At 33.5% G+C, this 25,123-nt stretch overlaps 1 protein-coding gene across 9 annotated transcripts in view; it reads right to left on the bottom strand.

The window, feature by feature from the left end:
* Positions 1-25,123, bottom strand: part of DPH6 (diphthamine biosynthesis 6) — a 177,770-nt gene that overhangs the window by 127,282 nt on the left and 25,365 nt on the right. For all 9 annotated transcript variants that reach the window (XM_048947740.1, XM_048947739.1, XM_048947733.1 and 6 more), the window contains 2 exons: positions 8,579-8,652; positions 6,162-6,280 (listed from right to left, as the gene is read on the bottom strand). In XM_048947740.1, the coding sequence (XP_048803697.1) occupies positions 6,162-6,280; positions 8,579-8,652 (193 nt within the window). The remainder of the gene's footprint in view (positions 1-6,161; positions 6,281-8,578; positions 8,653-25,123) is intronic.

Here is a 25,123-nt window from a genome sequence, read left to right as displayed (position 1 = left end):
TTATACAAATATCATAGAAAATGCAAATTAATTGCCTGTGTACAGTTTGTAAACTCTACAATAATTATTATCCCTACTTACATGAAAATCTATAGAAGTGCAATGTAACCTTTCTCTTTCTTAATAGTATTCTACTTTTTGGGTAGCTTGTCCTTCTTTTGAAAAGTATATTTTCCTTTATTTTTTACTAAGTTTGCATTGTGAGAAAATAATCTGCTAAAGACATAAAGAACCAATATAACCAGTAGCTCACAGAATCAGTAATCCAAATTCAAATTGCAAATAACGGTGTACATACACAGTGTACACTTACTGCTAAAGTAAAATATATTACCATACTTACAAACCATATTTAACAAGCAGTTAATAAACATTGGTCACTCTGAAGGTAATGCCTCCCATTTATTTCCATGGAAACTATAACAGATACCAAGAGCACAAGAATACTATTTGATAGAGCAAATTCTCAGCTACAAAACATTATTTTTCCACACAATCACCACCACTAACTGCATTTTTGCCAGAGATGAACAAAAGCCTGCATGCCACACCCCTAAAATCTGCGGAAGTGATCCATTGCTGTGGTCACCACTGCAGAAGTGGCACCACTCACTGCCTCGTTGTGCTCACATCCACTGTTTGATCTCCATAAACATTCAGCAAGTGTTTATGAATGTAAATGGGTGATGTATGTTTCACATGTAGGAATTCAATGACACATCTTTGCTCCAGACACACTTCATCAATGTGATTTTATCAGACTGTCGCTTTGTTGCCATATTTTATGTGGCAAAAAAATATAGCAAAATATTGGTGGGAAGATTCAGCCTCTACTGTCATAGTACCAACATCTCCCTCTGGCACTGAAGGCCATCATAATAAAATAGGAGGTAATACTTTTGGAGCAGCCTTTGTAAATTCATTCTTCTATTTTGTATGTTGTTTTTTTTTTTGTTTGTTTGTTTTTGAAGAAGGAGTAGATTGATTGAGACACTTAAAACAACTTAGACTATAAAGGAAAAAAATATTGCAAATTCTCAGTATATTCAATTTAACCACATCCTCCAGACTTCTCCATAAAGCTAGCCAGGAAGAAAGCTGGATGGATGGATAAACCAACAAGGTTCGGATTTGGATGACTGTTGTAAAATGAATAAATTAGTTAGGAAGAGAACTGTAATTTGTAGCACTGACATCTATTTCACTTAACTTGCATGTATCAATGGGAAGCAATTACAATTCAATTAAAATATTCACTTTTATTACTTTACTGACTGACCTTGAAGTTAATGCCTGCTTTATTTAATTGCATCATCTATGAATAAATGTTAACCCTAGAATGTTATGCCCCATTATTTTCAAAGCATTTTAACTCCCCAACTGAATTACATCAGTCAATTCATAATATCTTGTCAAGAAAGCAAGTTGGGCTTTATTTCTCTGCGATAGATCAGTACATGACAACATAAACACTTTGCAAGATTTGCTATTTTTAGCAGTACCCAGTAAAACAAGTATTGTTTTCACCTCAACTTTTGTTTTAATATAAAATCAGTTCATGATAGTACAAATTGTGTAATCATTTCAAATTAATGTGTACTCCATCTGCAATTACTGACAAATCCACTGACAGGAACAGAATTCTTGAACGTATCAACATTTGCAGAACTCTGGTGCACAGTCACAAGACAAATGTTGTAGAGAATTGCAGCAACATAAACACCAGGGCAGAAATTCAGGGCTTTGTTTGGTAGTGAAAAAGATCTATAAAAAAATGTTACTAAAAGGCATTTTGTTGATGTTAAGTTACTTCCAAATGAGCATAGTGAAGGGGAACTACCTGGTGCCACTTGCCTTTTTCACAGCCATTAAAAACATATCAAGTTCCATTTTCACATTATGAGTAAATAATGATTAAGTAATGATTAGTTTTAAGAAATAGTGGTGCAAAAATTATTTCTTACAGTTACACTGAACCAATCTGTAATTTTACTAGTTGGAACAGAGACTGTAGGACTATTGTTGAAGATAAAATCCTATACCTAGTGTTCATCAATTTTTTTCTAAACTACGTTAATCTGATATCATCAAATTTTAAAATTCAAGAGGTAAAAGCTCATAAAACTCTTCATACTAGCAATATTAATTTTATCTGTAATGTCTTGTGAGTTCTTAACAAAGTTATTTGTATTCTATTTACATTCAGGTTTCAAAGCAACTTAGCTCTACTGTTTCAGAAATAAAAATCTCAGTAATTCTGTCAAGAAATTTTGTATTAGTGGAATATTTTCACATGTACTTTTAAAAGTCTAAAAGGTTCATAGTTTAAGAAGACATTGTGGAAGAAGAAAGGATAAACCATTGTTTTCAACTCCATTTTTCTTCTCTGATCTTTCAAAACAAGATGTTATATAGCAAATAGTTCAGCGTGCTGAAAACACTGCCCCAACTAACTTCCCTTCAGGAATCTCCATGAACTTCAGAGACATTACAAACTCGTTTCGTACTTCTACTAATGTATGGTTTTCCTCATAGAAATCTGTTTTCAGAGTTTTTAAACTTTGGCATACTGAAATGTTTTGAGGAGAATTAGTTTAGAGCTGGTAGCTACAACATTTTTTTTTAATTTTATTACATTTTATTTCATTAAAAGAGCTCAACCGCCATAGTTGGGATTTTTTTTAAAAAAAGTTCTTCTTTCCTTGATAAAAGATTCTGAAATTTCTGTGCTTTGAACATTTGTAGTGCTATTAAGCTTAGAAGAAAGGAATTAAAAATTGATTCTGTGGCATGAACAAGTGCTTGAATTTGTTTCACTGTCATTAAAGTCATCCCACACAGACAATTTATAAAATGTTTAAGATGCACAGCTCCCAGATAAACCAACAGGGACTTCTGGAAGAGCAAACTGATAGACTGCCTGCAAAAGGACAAAAGCTAGAACAGAAATGAAGAATCAATTTAGACAAGAACACATAGAAACCTGGAAAGGAAAGTATCACTGGCTCTACACACATACGCATTTAAGGGTTTGAGCTTACGCTCTGTTTCAGCACCAAATCTGCGTTGCAGAAATGTATTGAAAACAAATATTCCTCTTAAAACATCAAGGAAAACTACAATTGTTGAGGACAAATTGCTCTAACTTCATGACATAAAATTAATTTCAACTGCACTAACAGAACTGAATTTTTGTATAAATGGCACTTAAGTTTTAGTGTCAATTCTTGTCTCTGCAAGAATTAGACATAGTTAAATTATTTAAGTAAATTAAAAATAGATAAAACTCTATTCTCAGTTTTTACTGAGGACCATACCGTGAAGAACCTTAAAATTCCTTCTAAATATAACCTTCCTCTTCCTCCTCCTCCTCCTCTCACTTCAAGTTGAATATTAGAGCTTTTGCTGCAGTAGAAGTTTTAGAACCTGGTATAGTTAGAAGCAGTACATAATGTTACCAAGAATAAAACTGGAATCTGTCACATGCAGATTCTACTAGCTAATTATTGTTTTAATCCACACAGCTTGTCCACAGAAGGATGTCAAAACTGCATCTTATGACTGTGGTATAGTACACTGTCTCACACAAGCAATGGATATTTCTGGAACTTCAAGTGCCCAAATACTCATTATTCTAACCAGTTTTATTTTAACTATTACTGAATGACCTCATTCTAACTTTCTGGGACTTCCACTGAAGGGAGATATATTTCAAATACAAAAATATCATGCATCACATAGGCAGCTTCAACAACAAAAAAGAGGCAGTGCAGACAGATATGCAGAGCAATCCTTTTTTTTTTTTTTTTTTTTTTTTTTTTTTTAATTGCTTAGGTTTGTGTGGAGTATTCTTCTCTCATCATTAGAGCCTCCAAAAGACACTCTAAAGGAAAACAAGCTAATGTACTTATAGATCTACAGGAGGCATGTGAAGAGGTCTTGCTGACAATACTCTTCTTGCATGCAAGTGAGAGCAATTGGTATTCCATCTGGAAAAGCACACTGTTCTGAGATAGAAAACTCTTGCCACTGGCAAAGTTTATGGTATTAATTTGTAATGGTGGATTTAAGGAAACATACTAAACTAATATTCATTTACTTGCATAATTATGTGTTTTCTACATAAACCGACAGGCTTTACCTTGCCAATACTGGCACTGAGTTAATAGAAAACAGGACAAGGTGGGTGTACATGTATGCCAGCTCTGATGAATGTCAAGCTCAAGTTACTGATTTGCTTCTTGAATTAACATCTGTACAGTGTACTAGCTAATGCATTACCCTTCAGAGTATTAAATCTGCTATTTTTAATATTTTCATTGCAGTTTAGCTTTGATTATTAATCTGAGAGGCAAAAAGTTAAACTGTATCTTAGCTTCTTTGCCACTTGATATATTAAACAGCCTTCATACCTTAAATTCACTTTAATAAGGCATGCAATTATTAAAGCATTACAGAATGGCCCCAGAGCACACAAGCTCCATTAAATTTGCTTACATCCAATTACGTTTGCCTGAGGCAGGTGAGAAATTGACTCTGATAAGATCTTTCTTTTACCTGTAGCCAAAAAATAAAAAGGAAAAAAAATTTCACAGTCATTTTCTATCTAATTGCTATCTACAAGTATTTATGGCATTTGCTCCTCAAACAAATAGTCAACAAAGGACTCATTGAGAACTAACAAGTCTGTTTTAAGTTTCTTTTTCTTTTAAAAGGCTGCAGAATACAAAGGAAAAGCTAATCTTGCTTCAGGGATGAGGCAATAATGTCTATTTGTGAAGCAGTTTTATCTCTTGTTTAAATCATCTGTTTTCTTTAACATATTTTAGATAAATTATAAACAGTACATACTTGTTCCATTTTGGGGCCATTGTTTGTTAGCTTATTTTTCCTAATTTGTTCCTTTTAATTATATAAAATAGCCTAAACTCCATGAAATATAATTTTGATCAGAAAAAGCACACTGCATATTCTTGCTGTCATACCTTTTTAATTCTTCAGATTAAGGAATGCAAGTATTTTATTTTACAAAAAATAGAACAACTATCCAACCTAAAAAATTTTACATGGCTTGAAATTTTTATTCCCTTAAATTTCTTTTTTTTTTTTTTTTTAAAGAAGTGTAATACAGTGGAAAACAAAGCATTTAACTCTGATGGTCTCCCACAAATTCAGGAAAATTCTATTAGACTGCATCACTTGCTATTTTTCTGTGAAGTAGGGAACATGGCATTGCTAAAATTTCTAATCTCACTAATAGATCCTATACGAGACTATCACAGTGATAAAGTAAAAAGTTGTTAAAAAACATTATCACCTAAAGAGAAATGAATAAAGAACAATAAAAAAAAAAATCATCTTTAAAAAGTCATGGATTTTACCCACAGTCTAAATGGATTATAATTCAATTCCTGGTTGATATTTCAGTAGAAACAACTTTGCTATAAATGAGTACTTTAAAGAAGATAGGCAGACCTTAAGAATTTAAGGTGATAATAGTCCAAAAGAACAAGCCATAAGATTTCTAAGGCAAGCTTATGCAACTCTGTTTTTCAAACATATTGTACTGGCCACCAAAGCCATTGATGCTACTGAATTGTAATAGTAGCCATTCTTCGGTCCAGTGGACCACAGACCCTCAGTCAACTCAGAAAAGAAATGGTCCTTTGGTCATGTTACACATAAAACGTCACCTAATATTTTTAAATATTGCAATATTGCATAGAAGCCTGAAATGAATATAGTGTACCATATTAATCATATTCCATATTTCTCAGCCATATTTTTATGTGGCACATAAAACATGTCATTCAATAAGACTTCACTTGAACTCTAAACAATAAACAAATAAACAATATTTTGATTTGCTCTATTATACAAACCTCATATGACATATCTGACAATGCAAAGATATTAATATTCTGGAGCACTAAGAAACTATAGTGTAAAAGTTACTCAGACAGCATGACTGTTCTTCAGCTATACTGGTTTTGTTTTTTGTTGTGGGGTTTTTTTTGTTTGTTTTTTAATTTCTTTATGCTCGTAACAGCTTTTATTATCCAAAAAGGTAGAACAATTTCTCTGTTTTTTTTTTCTCTTATGTTGTGAATTTGTTCATTGAAGTTTTAGTAGACAACACTGTTCAGAGTCTGAATACATACCAAAAGCTGCCACTTTTATGATTATGGCTTCAATGTTAGATGATATCATTTCTTTAAGCAGTATTTCCTCCCTCCGACGCCAAAGGTAAGCTAAAGGTTGAAGATTAAGTCTTCTGCATCTAAAAAAAAACCAGTAACAACAAAAAATGAAAACTAAGCATTATATTTTTGTACAGAATAATTAATTTAAAATTAAAGAAAATGATAAAGTCCAATATTAAAAAAAAAAAAAGAATCTTGTTCCGACTACACTTTACCTACATAAGCTGCAACTCATTGATATCAATAAATTTGCAGGGGAACATAAGGAAAACTGAAAGAAAATGCATTACTTAACCTTTATAGATGCAAATCCATTAACATCTTAGGAAATTATAACTTTTTTATCAACACAACTAAGGCAAGAGTTACTATGAGATAACTGTTGCACACGTTAGCAAATAAAGTTTGTTGCTCTCAAAAAATCTGTGATTTGGATCAACAGCCAATGAAGAGAATCGCTAATGGGAATGTTTACAGCTTGAGTACAAAGTAGTAACTCGATAATGTAAACTTAATTATTTGTTTACATATATATATCATACTGACATAGTATTTGATTATCATAGTAGAGAATCACTACTTTGCAGTATTGATGGTTTATCCTTCTGTTAGTTGTCAAGTACCATCAGTTGGTGATAAAGTGTATAAAGCCCATGTTCTGGAAAATTTAAAAACATGAAAATACAGGGACTATCTCAATGTGCAACAACAGAAGGAGATGACAGTGCCTTCTACTGGGATACAAGCACCATGGACCAATAAAAGATATTGAAAAAAATTAGCTCAATCCTTCCGACAACTAATGATGACTGAAGAGGAGCACAATCTCAGCTGCTAACCCTTAAATGAGGGCAAGGAGGGGCAGACCCAGAGTCCACCCATTCTAGTCACTCACGTGCAGCTGAGCTCCCTGGGTTTGCCATGCCTCTTCACCTGATGCTCAATCATTGGTTCAGGCCATGACCTGCCAATTCCACTGCACTCAAGTAACTGAAAAGTTTTATTTATCTGTCACTTAACACTGTTTGATAAAAATATGGGATATCCCATCACTACTAGCATTGAGAATTTGTAGTTAAATGGATTTCTATGTTGATACCTACATTCATAGTTAACACCCATGTAAATCTGATTGGTTTTGTGATTGTTTTCAGATATTTTAATAGAGAACTCAGTTGTGAAATTACTAGAAATATTTAGCAACTCTGAATGTCAAGGAGTTCATTTAGGTGCTCAAATTCAGCTTATGAATTAGCTGAATCCAAGTAACTGGGATGATTTCTGTAAAAAACATTTGCAAAGAGTAAATCTTCAAATCAGTATTAATAAGATCTCTGAAATATAGTGATACTACATCAATCTTTCAACTGTAATAAAAGATCTGAAACCCATAATCAACAGAAGCCATCCCTTCTAGAACATCTAGTAATATGACCAGGTCATTAAAACTGACTATTGTTCCTTTATATCAGTACTCACATTGAATGTTATGGAAAAGAAGAAGAAAGGAGCTATTTCTGACTGCAATTTACCTCTGTAAAGTGTAAAGAAAACATCTGTGCTAGGTAACCTGCTGATGTGAGCAGAGCTGGCATTAAATCAAATTCAGGTTCATAAAGTGTTTCACATGTTTGCTTGTATCATCAACAAATAACTAATGGACTCAGGAAATCATAATTCATATTTAGGCTTTTTTTTTTTTTTTTTTTTTTCATTTCTGAAGCATAGAATAAATTTTTTTTCCATACCCAAATCAGTCTGAATAACACATAATTTTCAAGAATTCCCATTACATAATTCTTTTTTGTTTTCCATTTAGACTTTCTGAAGTATCACAATTTATTCAAGCTTAAAGAATGTGCACAGCAGAAATATTACTGAAAATTCCAGATTAACAATTTTGGACTTCAGATTTCAAGCAAGTAATGGAAGATTGGTGAATAAGGACTGTCTTCCGTTTCATTCCTGATAACAAGTTACAAACTGCTCCCACTTTAAAATTTTGTTGAAAAATACATATACATCACTACTGGAATTGATACACACACACACACACACGTGTCTCTGTAATTGATTTCAGCTGAAGCTCACTCAAAGACCTGAACCTATTTCAACTTGGAGAGTAATCCCAAACTCTGTTATACTTTCTACTGGATTTTTACTAATGACATGTATTACATACAATGCTAATAAATATGAAACATATAGTTTCAGGGAAAAAAAGAAAAAAATATACATTTATATTAGCAAACTGAATGAATTAGCTATCACAGAACATGAGAAATAAAATCATCTGTTCCAGAATTTGTTGGAAAACAAATGAGCAAAACACTTTCCAGTATATCTATGTTAATAAAGATATAACGTGTTCTTACACATCTTCGACTCGAACTCTCTGGTAGTCAGAAAGAATAGCTCCTACAGACACACCCTCCACTGCTTCTTTGTCCTGAAAGAAGAAAAGGAATAATAATGATAAACACTGTATACTGGCCTGAAAAATAGAGTTTGAGTACTTCTATCAGAAAAATCAACCAAGAATAAATGATTTTTCTTGTGCCCAATAAATGGAACAAAGTGGGCTGCAATGCAGATTCTACATAGAAGAGAGCAATACAGCTGACCTGCATGATGGTTACAACTCCAGAGTAAGCAAGTATCATTCTGCAAGGAATAATCGCTGTAACTAAAAAATACCAGATTTAACAGCCTATTCTAATACTTTCCTGACATCCTGAAAATGACCCACAATTCTTCACTGTAACTGAAATGTCAGCTATCCTACCTACAAATAAATCAGTAATATATAATCATAAAGTATAATCAAAATGTTAGCATTTGTCATAAGAAATAGCACAAGAATAAAATATGATAGAATATTTGCATGGAACTTAAAATCACCTACAAATTGTAATAAATAAATAAATCAAAGCTTTCCCAATACATTGTCTCTGCAGCCCTGTTTTATTTCAATTACTTAAGCAGTCCTTTATTTTTTTCTTGCAAACGCATTGAAAACAACATTTGAAAATGTACATATGTAAAATATTTCATGAACTTTCGCCTTCTTAAACTCCTTAGGTTCCAGTCAACATGTTGGACTCACTTCCTTTCTTTGACGTTACTCTAGACACAGTTGCTTTGTTCTTTCAACCAAGGTTAATTGTAACTATACAAGGTGAGTTATGTTCTGGAGCTGATCAGTTACACATCAACCCTTTGAAGCTTGCAGAAAGACTACCACAAAATTTTGAACTATATATCTATGTACAAATTTCAAAATCAAACCAGTCTATGAAATCCTGCCACAGTACTGAACTAAAATTCTCCAGAGTCTTAATAATTCTACTTTACATTTGCCTGGACACCTCTTCTTCATACTCTTTATATTAATTTTCAGAGGTGTCCAGTGCTAGGATGAGAGGCAGTGGGCACAAACTGGAAAACAGGAGATTCCATCTGAAAATCAGGAAGTACTTCTGCGATTCATTGGTGACAGACGACTGGCACAGATTACCCAGAGACTGGGGAGTCTTCTGGAGATCTTCAAAAGCTATCCAGACATGGGATGAGGCAACCTGCTCTTGATGCCCCTGTTTACCCAGAGGTCACTTCCAAACTCATCTATTCCATAACTCAGTGATGATAAGTTGATTCTATTACTGAAAAACAATAAAATGCACCACTCCTAGAATCTCAATGGATTTCCTACTCATCAACTCCACCTGCAAAGAAAGACACAGAATGTCTTTGCACTCAGATTTAATTAGGAAACAATTTTCAGATGGAGGAGTATGTACACTCTTTCTCCTATATGAAGCCTCTTTAGAGCCTTCAAATTAACCTACAATTCTCTACAGAGTTGTTTTAAAATAAAGTTGACATAGGCAAAATCCAATAACCTTTCTTCAGAGTCAAGCAGAGTAAAAAATAATACATCAAATAAACATCTCAACACTCAACGTGAAGTTTACTTCCACACACACACACAAAAAAAAAAAAAAAAAAAGAAAGAAATCAAGATATTTTCTTTCTTTTTCAAACATATTTGAGTAATAGCACCCTCAGGAAAATTGATGCAAATTACTAATTAGGTTAATTTAAATTCACAGTTAACTTTTAAGTCAATTAAATATTAAGGCCAGTGAATAAAGTCATTCTGAATAAGGGTGTCCAAAAGAATATTTAATGCTGTTAAATAATCCCTTTTGGAATTATTGGATTAATTTGCTTGATAATCTATGGGAGAAAAGCTCTTTTTCTATGTAGGTTTTCTGTATGACAGGAAAGAAGAATCACCACAGCAATGAAAAAGACTGCTAGTGATCAGAATTATTCAACATGGAAATGCTTTATCAAGAGTTCCTTTCGCTGTTCTTTTTTTCCTTAAAAATTAGAAGAATACAAACACTAGGCTCTTGAACTTAATTTATAGCTAGCCCTATCTTGTGTTCTTAACAGATCTGAATGAATAATGAAAAAATGTCTGAAGTACTATTATACTAAACAAGTTATATTTTCTAAATAAAGTGGAAAAATCAAAAAATGGAATCACAATGTCTTTCAAACCTACTTCTTCATACCTGACAAATGGTACTTTTTTATTAAGTTGTAGAACATAGCAGGCTCAGTGTAAACAAACATTGGCAAAGGCTGGGAAGAATTCGCTTATTCTACTTGTTGAGATTACTGGATTATTTTTTTGTTTGTTCATTTCTATTAAATTAACAGCAGTTTGCACTCTACTAAACAGAGATGACTGTAATTCTACCTTTTTCAGAGTCCTTTACAATACAAACTTTGCCAGGTAATAAAAATCTTCATGGTCACGCAGTACACAATATTAACTCTACTAAACCATGAAAGTAATGCCTTCTAAGAGTTTCCACAGACTATAACAGATACTAAGAGCACAATAACACTGTGTTCAAAAGTAGATTTTCAAAAGTTTTTTTTATAAGACTGAGATGTATAATATCCATCATTAATAGAATGTTGTATAGAAAAAAAAATCAGTTAAGAATTACAAGAACTACATTTTAAAAGTACTTTATAAAAAAAAAGAAAATTTCCCTCCTACAAATTCCAAGACTGAGATATAGTCAAACTTTTCAATAGAGAATGTAGTAATACAAATAACTCCTGCAAGCGGCCTATGTTTATGGCCTTAGAGTTCTTACTTTTACCCTTTGGAAAATGTTAGTCACTTCCATGGAACTAAACTCTGAGATCTTATAATCTCACAGAAAGCGAACAGACTTTTTCAATTTTCAAATTTTCAAAATTATTTATGTTTAAGAACTCAGAATAAAAGTATAAATTAAACAACTATCTTATGCACATATTTTTAAAGGTTTGTTGTTTGTTGGTTTTTTTTTTGAGTATTAGCATCAGCAATAATTTTTAAAAGCAGAAGAGCTCGCCAATTAAGCAGATTCACTATGCTGCCAATGCTTATTGGTCCTGTTTTATTTCTATGCATGCCAGTTGCCTGTAGTAGCATTATGCTCTAAAGGAAACCACTTCATAATACAATTTAAAGTTACTCTGAACTCTTACTCTTATTGTAATTTTGAACAGAAACAGTTTGCCAACAACCTTTTATATTATACTGTCATCAATTTTTATAGACAATAAAATTGTAACTGTTATTTTGCTGTTTTTGATTTGCTAACAGGTTCAGTTGAAATATTCATGGCTTTCCTAAATGTTTCTTTCAGAAAGAAATTATTCACAAATGAAATGTTCAGTCATAGTGTCTGCGTAGACAATAGTAATTAGGAAACTATTTTTAGGGTATATTTTCCACACAATTGAGGAAAGTTTTCATTAAAATTCTCACTGAATATACCATCATACTGTTTTGGGTTTGTTTGTTTGGTGTCTTTTTTGCATCTATTTATCCACTAAAACAAACAAACAAGGAAACCATGTGTTCAGATATTCTGAAAAAAGTCACTGCTTATCATTTAAGTAACAACTTCTACTGCTCAAGATACAAGTGGCAAACTATCCCACAAACCAATGGTTTTGTATCTCATACATACATTGCATGTGTAGTCTCAAACTAGATTAACTTCCAAGGCTACATATGATAAATAAACATATCATATATAATTTTCCATACACTTTTATAATACATATGCTTTTTTTTTTCCTCATCAAAAAATAAAATGTTTATTACTATAACCATGATATTTATTATAGTGCAGTGACACCTCTTCAATTACACCTAGCTTCAATTAATTTAATGAGTGGAGGTATATGTGTATGAATGCATATACACACATACACAAAAAAGTATATATTTTTACATATACATGTATGCAATACATATTGAAGTTAGTAATGAACAGAATACTGTCATAGCCTGCTTGCTTGCAAGCTATATTAATTCTTATTTAATATTCATAAACTATTTGTTCTGCATTTACACTAGTTTATTTCTTTTAATAATGCATAAGTTTTTCATGATCTTTTGACATGGCAGTACTTCATGCCATATTTCAGTTCTGGTTAGCATCTAAGTGTAAGGACTTCTAACAGGGAGCTATTCACCACCATCACTTTTAATTTAGTTTTTCTGCAAATACATAGTTCCATCACTATGCAGACAGCACAGTGCCACAAGGGGAAACAATTAACTACTGATAAACTTAATATAGTTAATAAATGCTTTGCAACAGAAGGGCTAGTTAATATAAATAAATTTATCTCACAAAAGGGTATAAATTCAATTATCTTATTCTGTACATTTCAACAAATCAAGACTAGAGCAGAACAAATTCAAGAAAAAGTTACTGAAGTGTAACAATCTTCATAAATTCCTCAACTGGACCAAGTTTACAGCAAAACCTTGCTGTAATTGGTATTTAGCTCAGCACTTCAAGCACTGAAAGAAACCTAGTTCTTCAATAGATTCACTATGTGGCACTGGAAGAGTTACTGGACAATTTGCAAACAGAATTTATTCCAGAAAGAAATTCCAGATTTAATTGTGACATAGCTCAGATAGTACACTTTTTAATATGTAATCCAATCATGTTTGATACTATTAAAACATGTTTACAAAACTCAGCTTGTGTAAAGAAGCCTGAAATCTGTAGGGAGTATCAGGGATTAGCATTTAACTCAAAAGCCAAGGAAGCAACTTTGGGGAAGAAATATGTTAGTCTCTGTGCCATAGAAAGGGCTATAGACAACATGAAAATGTTGCATGAAAATTCACTTATTTTAATTATCTCATTAGTACAATAAACCAGTTGAAAGTAAAAATACATTTTTGCTTCTCTGGAATTTCTGAGCAGTACAGAAAGTATTTATGTTCAGCACAATATGTTACAAAGTATTATATCACTACATAAGGTGATAAAGACAGGCACTAAATGCAAACAGAAATACAAATACATGCTAACAACTATTTATATTCTATTATTTAATATTGTAATTTCTCCCACAAAACTAGCAATACTCATTTTAAAGGCAGATATGAAAATGAAGTTTAAAAAATTAGAATAGATTTTTGTTAGTTGAAGTATAGCTTACTTTTATGTACAAAAGATTACTAGCTTTACCTATAAGTGGAATTACATTACAGCTACAACACTTGTTGTTATCATTAGACTATTCATATTCATAACATTCATGAATAATAATCTTCATAATCAATTGTGTTAGAACAACAAATAGATCTTTGCAACTGTAACTGTATTAAAGTCCACAATTTCTGTTTAAAGCTTCTTAGTTTTGAAGATTTTATAAATAACATGATTTGAAATTACTGCTTTTTTCATATTATAAAATACTTTCACCTTCCTTTTTTTTTAGAAGATATAATGAAAAATTAAACAGTTCTGTGAAAGCTCCAAAGCATAGCTGCCATGAGCGTGCTTACTGTTAGGCTGCTGTTAACATGGCTATGTAGAACCCATGTATAAAATTGAAAAACTACTTCACAGTTGACATAGAATATAAAGAGAAATGTAAAATAATCTAAGCTAGCACACTGTGATTTCATTTCTGATCTTTTTATTCTTATTTCAGTAACTGAAATGCAATTAAGGATAGTGATAGTAATAAGTAACAATGTCTACATAAGCGTTGTAGTACACAATATCAGTAGAGGTATTCCACTAGTGAGTAAAATATTCATTGCAGTGGTATTAGTACTGAGGTTTTCTTTAATTTCACATTTTAATGTCTTTACCTGACCTTCTCAGACTTCAGCAAAATGAAAATTAGTGCTAATGTTTTCTATTTAATTAGTACATTACAAGCACTGTAATTATTAGTGGGAAATGTTATATTAATGAATGTAAAACTTAGCAGTAAATTACCTCAGAGTTATTATCAATTTCCCAAGTTACTGCTCCTTAAGATAACCCTCTCCCTATGGTCCTTCCAGTAATTTTTCTTTGCCTGATAAACATGATGATTAAACAGCACGCAGTGCAAACCTTTGATACTTTTTAAATTAAATCCATGCCCAGCCTAAGGGCTGTGTCTGATTTCAACTAAATGTGTCAGTTAATCAGATAAAAAATTATCAGCAACTAAAAGAAACAGCAGCCTTAGGCTTCATCAGTGCCAGAGAAAGCTGAACAAAATAAGACAGACAATATCACATTATGAGTAAAGGTTACTGCTGAGCATATAATGGCATAGAACTTTTCACCACATTAATGATGTCCATCTTAAACAAAACATTGCACACAGCAGTCAAAAGAGTACCAAAGAAAGAAAAAGTTCTAGATCTGTGCATATAGATGCCTGTTTATATGGATTGCAAGAAAGCTTGAAGACTCTCGCTGACAAAAATGGGAGAATATTGTTAAAAATCTACTAATTAAAGGAGATCTATGTAACACAGTAAGTATATGAAGAATGGTTAAACTACTTAATCTTTAAGAAAACTGCTTCTTACCTTCATCAAAAGAGAGTTTATTTTATGGCCAAGATACACAATAGATTATCTCAAAATAAAATTGCCTTTCCAATTAATATCCTCTTTGAAGCTTGCATTAGTAACAGAAATCGTTATAAGTGTTTAAGTTAAAGCGCAAGGTCATTTCTGTCTAGATTGCAACTATCTGTCATTTGGAAAATTTTCAATTAAAGCACAACATATTTGCAGGTACATGGCACATAAGTACACATTAGCAACAAGACTTTTACACTTCTGCAATTATTTGAATAGAAGATTCTTAAATACAAGATTTTACTTATAGTTTATAAAGCATTCTAAGATCACTGATTACACACATTTCAGAGTATGTGATATTTGTAAGCATTAATATGTATTTCAGAGGCAGCAGCAATCTATTAAAGACAGTAAAGAAACATCCCTGTAACCATAAAATAAAGGTGACTGTGAGAAGCCTACTGGCTCCTAAGCTTCAAAACAGGCTTCTATATCCACAAAGGGGATAAATTAAAAGCCTATTAATTAATCTGTTCCCTTGCATAATTAAATTATTTTGAAAACTGAAGGTCAAAATTTCATAAGCGTTTTTAAGATAGTTCCTTAAGTGGAAAGCTACAATGGTAGCATTCAGAATTTTCGAGGAGAATGGGATATTACACTTTGGAAATAGCAAATTCAGTATTTTCATTGAGCGGAATTTAAGTAGCAATGCATTATAACAGGAGCAGAGGTAGTAGATTGTGTGTGATGGTAGGTAGTAGATGCAGGAGAAAGTGATTATCCTCTTCCATTCAGGAAGAATACTGCACTCACTTTTTGAATCTCTCAAAACAAGAGAGAAACAAACTGAGGCAAGCAGTGGGCCACCCAAATGTGGAGGGACCTGGACTGCTTGCTCTGTGTGGAGAGGCTGAGGGAACTCAGTTTGCAATTTGGAAATACCAAAGCATCAGGCAGAACATAATAGCAGCCTTGCAGAACTGATGAGAGATGAGAGTATTACCAAGACAGAGGTAGGCTCTTCACAATGTTGTAAAGTGAGAGGATGATGGATAAGAAGTGCAAGCTGGCACTAGAGGCTTAGATGGAATATTATGCAAAAAGTATTACAGCAGTAGTAAAAAAGGAAACCTACAGATGATACGCTGTCTCAATCTTTGGATAGCAAGCCCTGAGCAGCCATGTTGGACCTCACACCTGACCTAGCACCGGTCAGTAGTTTGGATTAGATTATCTCCTGAGGTTCCCAACCACTTGAATTTTTTAATGGTGCTCATTTTTTCTTTTCCTGTGGCAGTGTTGTACTAATGAGAAAAGGAGGTAGAGAATTACAGTAACAGTGTTCCCTTTCTGAAAATTCCATGCTTTTTTGGAATTGCTACTTTATGAAAAATTAAAAAAAATCACATTTACTTTAATCTGATGAGACACTTCCCTAGTGTTTTCCATGAGCAAGTTTTTAACAGGTTTTAATAGCACAAAAAGAGACAAATCAACAGATATAAGACTGGACTAGACAGAAAGAGACTGAGAGAGGAGTAGCTTTGAGACAAGCAAATAAAAATGGAAATCTTCAAAAAAAAAAAAACAAAAACAAAAAGAAACACAAATAGAACAAGTATCTTCAAAGCACAAAGACATTAAAAGTAATGACCTTCTCATTCACAAAATGAATCAACTCTCGGAGCCAAAACACAGTCCCAATTCACAATGAAAAAAATAACATTTACTGCTAGCCAAAATACTGCAAATCTCTTCCCAACAGCATCCATACTGCACTCACACATACTGTTTACGGGCTGGTTTGGCCCAGTTCCGTGACTAGAGGGACGGAGGGATTTCACAAAATCTGCAGCTCTGGAAAAAGGGAACAGGGGACCCCAAAATAATTAAAACCAGCAGCAACGATCTGAGGAGAAACAAACTAATTTACTAAATATAGTATCAGAATGCAAGATAACACACCATAATACAATATAATCAGAATTGAAGCTAATAAATCTAATATAATCTAATATAAGGTGGATAGGTCTCACCATAATGCTGAGGTGAGATGCGCAGTCCAGTTGAGCAGCAGCAAGACGAAAGAAGAGAGCCGACAAAGAAGAGCAGACAAAAAAAGAGCACATCAGGTGACCTTGCCAGAGGTTATATCTTCTCTCTATGACCACAAAGTCCCCTGGGGAATGTAGTTCTTCTTCTCTTCCGGGCAGGTACCCAGAACTTGAGCATTAATAGTTAAACTCCCAGAGCCCCACACAATGTTATGATGTGGAATACCAAGAACCAAAAATCACAAAACCATGACAGAGATGCATGTGTAGTACTTTCAGCTTTACTATTTGTCATCAGTTTATGAGCTGGTTCAGCCCATAACTCCCAGTGTTCTATGATGTCAAATACATACAACAAAAATCACAAAACCATTATACCATTTCAGCGTATGAAAAATGCTGTGAAGTCTTGGATATTGACCATACTGTATATGTCCAATATATAATGATATCATTAACAAAAAAAAAAAGAAAAAAATCAGCCTCTTGAAACTACGCTGTCAAAACATTCAGTCATCACCTCAGAAGACTCCATGAATATTAAGAGGTCTGCTTGCTGAAGCCAACAAAGTAATCAACCAGGGTGAAGATGGACAGTTCTGTAATCCAAAATAATACCTGCTAATAAGTACACTAGTATACTTCACAGGAAAAAAAAAAAAAAAAAAAACCTACACTTGTTTAATGAAAGAAAACTTGTTTGCAAAATTATAAAGTAGTAGATTGAAAAACTACCTCCTTTAAGCCTTTTGGTTTTATTAAAATTAATTTCATATTTACAAACAGAAGTAAGCTGAAATGTAAATAGTTATTTAAGTTTTATGTTTAATGTCTCCTTCTCTGATTGGTTGATCCTAATTTTAAAGGATGTGGGATAGAATCCTCTTGCATTACTTTCTTAAGAAAGCTTATTAAGAGACGCAGAATCATCTCAAGAGTTGTAAAGAAATGTCACCATGTACTTGACTTAAACACAAGAGCAAAAATGCTGGGCTGTGTTTTACTGCAGAAAAAAGAAAAAAAGCCTTTCAACTTCAAATTGAAAAACCACTGTATAGTAACATTCTCTAGATCGCTATAAATCTCAAGCACTTACAGATCACTACAAGTCATCTTGAACTTTTCCATCATCTGCTCAGAGACACGACACGGCATATATCTCATGGTTTTATTCCCTAGGAAGAAGTAATCCAAAAACAGGGGTGAAAATGAATTTAATGCAGGTCCATATTAAATTCTTGTGTGAACACCTCCATGAAGAACTTTGTTAGTCTTCAGTGAGCTGAGCTTGACACATGTACAAAGCAAATTAATTTTCAATAATAGTATCTATACAGAGAGAGATAATAGTGCATAACTGTGTAACTAATCCATCTTAAAAGCTAATTAGGATCATTTTTATGAACGCCCTACGTAGAGCACAGACACACACAATAATACATTTACGCGTAACCATTGGCATAACTTCAAGAGTTTTACAGATGCAATTACTGAAATACTGCATGCATATACACACTAAACCTATTAACTGAGTATGTATTCATCAGCTCACAGTCACAGCTTTCAGTATCTAATGGCAATCTCCTAATAACGACATTTAATTACTGTATGGTCCTCTTGCTACCTGGAAGCTCCAAAGACTCAGTGAGTGCAGGGGTATGGTTGTACACACATGAACATATGCACATAACCGTAAATGCAAAAGGAAGCAGAATAAGGAGACAGAAATAACATTCTCCAAGTCTAATATCAACAGTAAATCTACTGAAATGCTTCGGTTTGAAAGTGCTAAAATTAAGACATGAATAGTAAATACATAAAATCAGGGCAATCTTCCACTATAGTCAACTCAGCACGCCATAACAGCAAGTTTTGCTGACATACTGTTTTTCATTTAGCTGCATATCCAAAGTGAATAATTATTCTTAGGAATTGCAACTCATTTATTTATGACTTTTTAAAAAAATGTTATATCATATACTAAACATTTTCATAGATTACAAGTACACATATGAAGAGGTTTTTTTTGAAAGCTATCATAATATTTCGCTTTTTTTTTCTAAAGTATTTAATTTAGAACAATGTTTAGATTCATTTTTTCTAATTAAAATGCAATGCTAAAAACTATGCATGTAACTGGCCTACCTGTTATGTAATGTAACTTCCCTGTTAATGGAATGTTTAATTAATAGCTTTCTTACAGAACTTGAAAATTTTTTGCTTTCTTTTGTTTTAGGTTAGAAATAAGGAAAAAGCCCTTTACAGTGAGGATGGTGAAGGAGGTGAGGATGGAACAGGTTGCCCAGAAATACACTGGGTGCCTCGCTGCTGAAGTCTTTAAAGGCTAGGCTAGATCAGGACCTTGGCAACCTGGTCTAGCTGTGTGTGTCTCTGTTCACTGCAGGGGAGCTGAACCAGATGACCTTTAAAGGTCCCTTCCAACTTCAAGGATTCCACAATTCTATAAACAAGTCAACTGAGTGCACAAGAAGTCTACATGCCACCAACATAAGCTACAAAATCTCTTTCAGGGAGACAACAGTCTGCACACACACGCAAACCAAAACAAACAAACAAAAAAATTTCACATTTTGTGCAGAAATTTGTTTTCACATAAACATATGCTTCCCCTTTGTGACTTTCATCTCCTAAATATTCAAATAATTACAGAGCAGACTTGCTTGCAGACCCTTCTTTCAGTAAATCTTATTTATAACATTACCTCAACAAAGACAAAGTACTTAACTTGATAACCAAATTTAGCATGGTCAATTCCAGATTAAATAAAAGACATTACACTATAACAATAGGTTGTCAGTGAACATTTACAGAACAGTTAAAGTAATCATACATTTGTGTCTGTTCCCATGCTGGACCGGTAATCTTAGGTGTTGGTGACCATAAGTGCAATTATTTTGCAATCAAAGGCAATTATCTCAACAGTTATTATCATAAAAGGCTGACAATAAATTTTTAAACACTTCTTACACATTTAACTAGAATCAATAGCTTATGACTTTAAGTTGAAAAATTACAACAGCTAAAACTGCATGTGTCATCCTGAGAGTGAAAGAATAATAAAAGATTGGTCTTATGAAGGCAAGTACTTGCCTTCATATTATGTTCCAGATCAATGAATGGCCAAAGACAAACCTTTTTCTAAATTGAGGTAAAAGAATCATAAATCTGGATCTTCTCTTGACTAAAAGCACATGTTTGAGATACTGCTAATCAGCCCCTCTGCATCATACTCTGACTTCAGACAAGTCAGACTTTCTTACATTTATACTTTTAGTAGTATCTTTAGCAAACTGTATAAACAAGCATTCAAAAACCATGTTCTTAAATATGCACACGAGTTTCTTTCCCTACTTTCTTCAGATTAGCATTCCACTGCACAACTTCCATGTGGACCAATTTCTACATGGTAATGGCAATCTGCCTTTCCACAATGAAGACCAAACAAAAATCCAGTACAGCATCTACAAAACAGACTCAACGGCTTGTTCTGGTTAGATGAGATATGCAGCATGGTTCTTCCACACAGCCAGGTAGAGGTCAACTCACTAACATTGACAGACATATATATTTATACATATATAAAACAAGTGATGTACAAAGCAATTGCTCAGCACTTACCAACCCATGCCCAGCTTTTCCCCAAGCAGTAGCTGCTCCCCTGGCCAACTTCCCACTACTTTTCAAGCTTTTTTTAATCCACATGATAACATACGATATGGAATATTATTTTGTCCATTTCAGGTCATCTCTCCTGGTTCTGTCCCCTCCCAGTTTCTTTTGTCTCCTTAGTTCCCTTCATTAGCTGGTCAGTAACAGAAGCCAAGAAACTGAAAGTTCCTTCACTCTGTACAACACTGCTAAGCAACAACCAAAGCCAAAACAAAGTACCATACAAGACAGTATGAAGAAAAAATCAACTCTGACCCAGCTGAAACCAAGACACACGTTTTATAAGAGTAAGTGAATTTCCATTTAGGATTGATTGACATTATAAAAAAATATATATTCAGTGCAATATTTGGACAAGTCATGCAAGCATTGCCAAAAGTGTTCATTACTACTTGCCTGAGATGCTGATTACAATCAGAGCACATTAGTTCAAAACTGTAACACCTCTCAGCAAAGTGTTAAAGTCTCAATTTTTAATATAAAGCATGTATTATACTGAAGGAGATTACAGTGTAGCAATAGGTTACTGGAATACAAAATTACCAGCTAATGAATGTCCAAGAAGAAATTTGCCTGGAAACATAACATTTACCTTATCTCATTTAGGTTGAACCACCTTCTTGCATGCTGTAAGCATCAGTGCTCTGATGATGAATTTTTGTGGCCCTCCACTGAACTCACTCCAATATGCCTACTATCTTACTTTTCCCAGAGAGCCCCAAATTGCACACAAGAGTGCAGGTACAAGTGCCAAGCAGAGGGGAAGTATCACTTTCTTAACTTGCTACCTACAACCTGACTAAGAATGCCTAAAATGATAGCAATGCTTCAAAGTACTATAAGAAACATTCCAAAACAATATTAAAAAGCACTCTCTGACAAGCTTTTAGACAGTTTGCATGAAGATTCAAATTTTCCTCTTCAATGGAATGTCTAGCAAAAAACAAGGGTTCTTCCTGTTTCCTGATCACAGGAGAAAAAAGGGTTCTTCCTATTTCCTGATCACAGGAGAAACAAGTACTTTTCTATATAATCTCAGTTCCAAATATAATGCTCAGTGCAGCCACCAAGCCACAAACCCTTTTAAATTGTCTATGCCTATCTTTGTTTAGAAACGATAACCTATGTAGAGTGATAGCCTAATAATACAATCTCAATAACAGCATTTTCACATCTACAATAAATAAACGTTTGCATTAGCTTACTTAAAGTTTATGTAGAGAATTAATTAAAAAATAAACACTTAAAACAGGAAAGGAAATAGAGTACACCATCAACAAATAACACTTTTTTTTCTCCTTAAAGAAAACATCTTAGATGTGTTACAAAAATGTTGCACTAAGTACAGCAGTATACAGAAGACACAGCTATGGTAAAGGTATGTAGATTCAGAAAATAATGCCTTTTGTTTATTTCCATGGAAACAACAAGAGATACAAACAGCACAACACTATTTGGAAGAGCAAATCCTCAGCTATGAAGCATTATTTTTCAACATAGCCACCATCTGCTACGCATTTTCTCCAATGAGGAAGAGGAGCCTGCATGCTGCACTCATAAAATCTGCACCAGCAGAGACAACCCATTGTCTCACATTGCTCCTCACCTTTGCTCTATATGCACTTCCATGTCAGACACAATTTTGTCAGATTGCCCCTCTGCTGCCATCTGCCGCACAGCAGAAAAATATGACAGGATATTTGGTGGGAATATCTGCCTCTACTGCCATAGCAACACTGTCCTCTACAGACACTGTGGGCCAACATATAAAATAGGAGGCATTACTTCTGGATAGGCCTTGTAGAATGCTTTGTTCCTACTCATAGCTGGTTGTATTAATCCCAGCACAATGTCCTTGAAATCAGTGACAAAAATCCTGAAAACTGATAGGATTCCTTTTCAATCAGTTTCCCAGGATGGCATATATTAGGAACCATCCAAACCAAGATTGGTAATAAACTGTTATTTGGTTTGGCTGTGTTCAAACCTTCAATACAGTTTTTAACTTTTTCTAAAAAGCCTGAACCGTTAATGCCTCCCAGAGTCTAAGTTGGCATTACTGGCATAACAATATTAAAGGACAGAATAGAATTAAGTTTGCATTAATTTTACCTTTTTACTTTCTGGTACTTACAATCTTTAATATTCCACAGTTGGCAACGTTTCTGCAACAGGGCAGCCATTCACTGACTCCATGTCTTGTCTCTTCCTATAATACACTTTATGCAATCCATAAAATTGGCCACTCATTTTAATTACAAGATGCAGGGCTATTTCCCACTGACAGATCCTCATTTTCTTTCCAGAACATTGCCTTTTAATTTCTAAATCACTTGTGTGTCATTGTAACTAACAAGTAGTCTGGGAATACAGCACTGCTTGGATGTTCTAGATCAAATCAATCTGCTTACAGCAGCAAATTGTTCCAACAGTCCACTAGTCTGAAAAATCCTATATACATAGCAGAGAAGTGCCAGTTTACAGCAGAGTACAAGAGAGAGCTCAGACAAATGAAAAATGCAATCAATTTACTGTAAGTAGAAGCATATTTTTCAAGAAATGCATATGGACTGTACCACAGAGTAATTCAAGTCAGCCTGCTGCTTTTATTTTGGAGCCTTGAAACGGCGATTTGTTCCTGGTCCCTGTGCACTGATCACATACAGAAGGACAAGAGCATCTGGATGCAAGATTCCAGACAGCAACATGATGGCTACCACATCTTGGTTCTGTGGATAACCAGCAGCAACACATTGAAAAGGGTCTGTTAGCTATTAGCTAGTTGTGATTTGGAAAGAAAAAAAAAAAAAAAAAAAAAAAAAGGATTATACTGGATTACACTTCAGCATCTGTTCCTTTTCCTGAATTTTACTTTTTTAAAGAGAATCAAAATTGTCAGTAACGGACTTTGCTCAGTACAAGAAGATTTTCAAAGTATCAAAAGAGGTCCATGCTTTTGCTTAAATCTAACAAAAAAGCTTCAATCATGGAAGATAAATAGTATGCTATATCGTAGAAGATTATCAAAGGAGACAATGAAATATCACACAGCATATTCTCAGAATGTAGTAAGATATCTTTATTACTTCTATGAGTCAGGTAAAATTGTTGCATTTCATACAACTTAAAATGCTAAACTAAATCTCCAGCAAACCGCAAACATATGAAAAAAATAAACAAACCATTCATTAAAACAAAACTTTAACATAAAAATTACCTCCTATTTATGTCCAATTCAAAACTAGCTTTACATTAGTGGAAAATCTTGCTATAAAAAAAAAACACAACATAGGCTATGGCCAACCTCAAAATAAAATGCTGTTTGACACTACTAGAATGTCTTGTTTTCTGTACAATGCTCTGTATTGCCTAGACACTTCTAAGTGCAACTGCATGAGATACTAAGTGTAGTTCACAGTGGCAGATTTGTTTTAATTTTTTGGTTTGAGTTAAAAAAGAAAAGAACAAAAAGAACACTCCACAACCTGACAAGCCCCAGTTGCTAAGCAGCATTAAGGTAATTTAAAATATTATACTAATGACAGACTTTCATTGCTCTCATTGATGGCAAAACTAATAACTTCATTGTAATTTGGTATACCACCGGAAACAGTATTGTTATTTTTTTCCAGCAAACGAAGCAAAAATCAGTTCTATTTCCCCTCAAAGAGTATTTTGGGTTAATCAAACTGCAGAACTCAAAAGTTAAAATTGATCTGACTATAAGAATATTTGCTATAATCATTCTTTAAATTCAATTAAGTATTTTAATTAATCATAGCCCTATATTATAATCTATAATCATATAGAAAAGATACAGAGTATAATATGATTGGTTAACCTTTTAAAAACAGCTAAATTGTTCTCGTGTAATGCAGAGGTAGTAGAAAAAGATCATTACACTGAAGAAAACAATGCATCCACACAACATGCAATGAATACACAGTCAAGTGCTTCAGGTTTTTCAGACTGATTTTAGAGAAAGAAGAAAAGTTTTTTTTTCCCCAACAGCTTTAAAATATCCTCTCATATTTTCTGTCCTAAGAAAAGGCCAAGTGTAAAAGCTTTAATATGAAGGATGCATGTGCTAATTAGTCTGCTAGCTGAACTAGGTAGCACGTATCTGCTCAGTGTCCCACCACATTCCTCCTTACAGATATTCAGCACTGCTGGACTCTGCACAACAGCCCCACAACTTAACATAAGATTTAAAGATGTTGGGAAGAATAATTAAATACATTTAAAAGCTCTAC

Source organism: Lagopus muta, chromosome 6, assembly GCF_023343835.1.
Source record: "Lagopus muta isolate bLagMut1 chromosome 6, bLagMut1 primary, whole genome shotgun sequence".
Taxonomy (NCBI): Eukaryota; Metazoa; Chordata; class Aves; order Galliformes; family Phasianidae; genus Lagopus; species Lagopus muta.
Note: the sequence above shows the minus strand (reverse complement) of the source record. Positions and strands in the feature narration are given on the sequence as shown.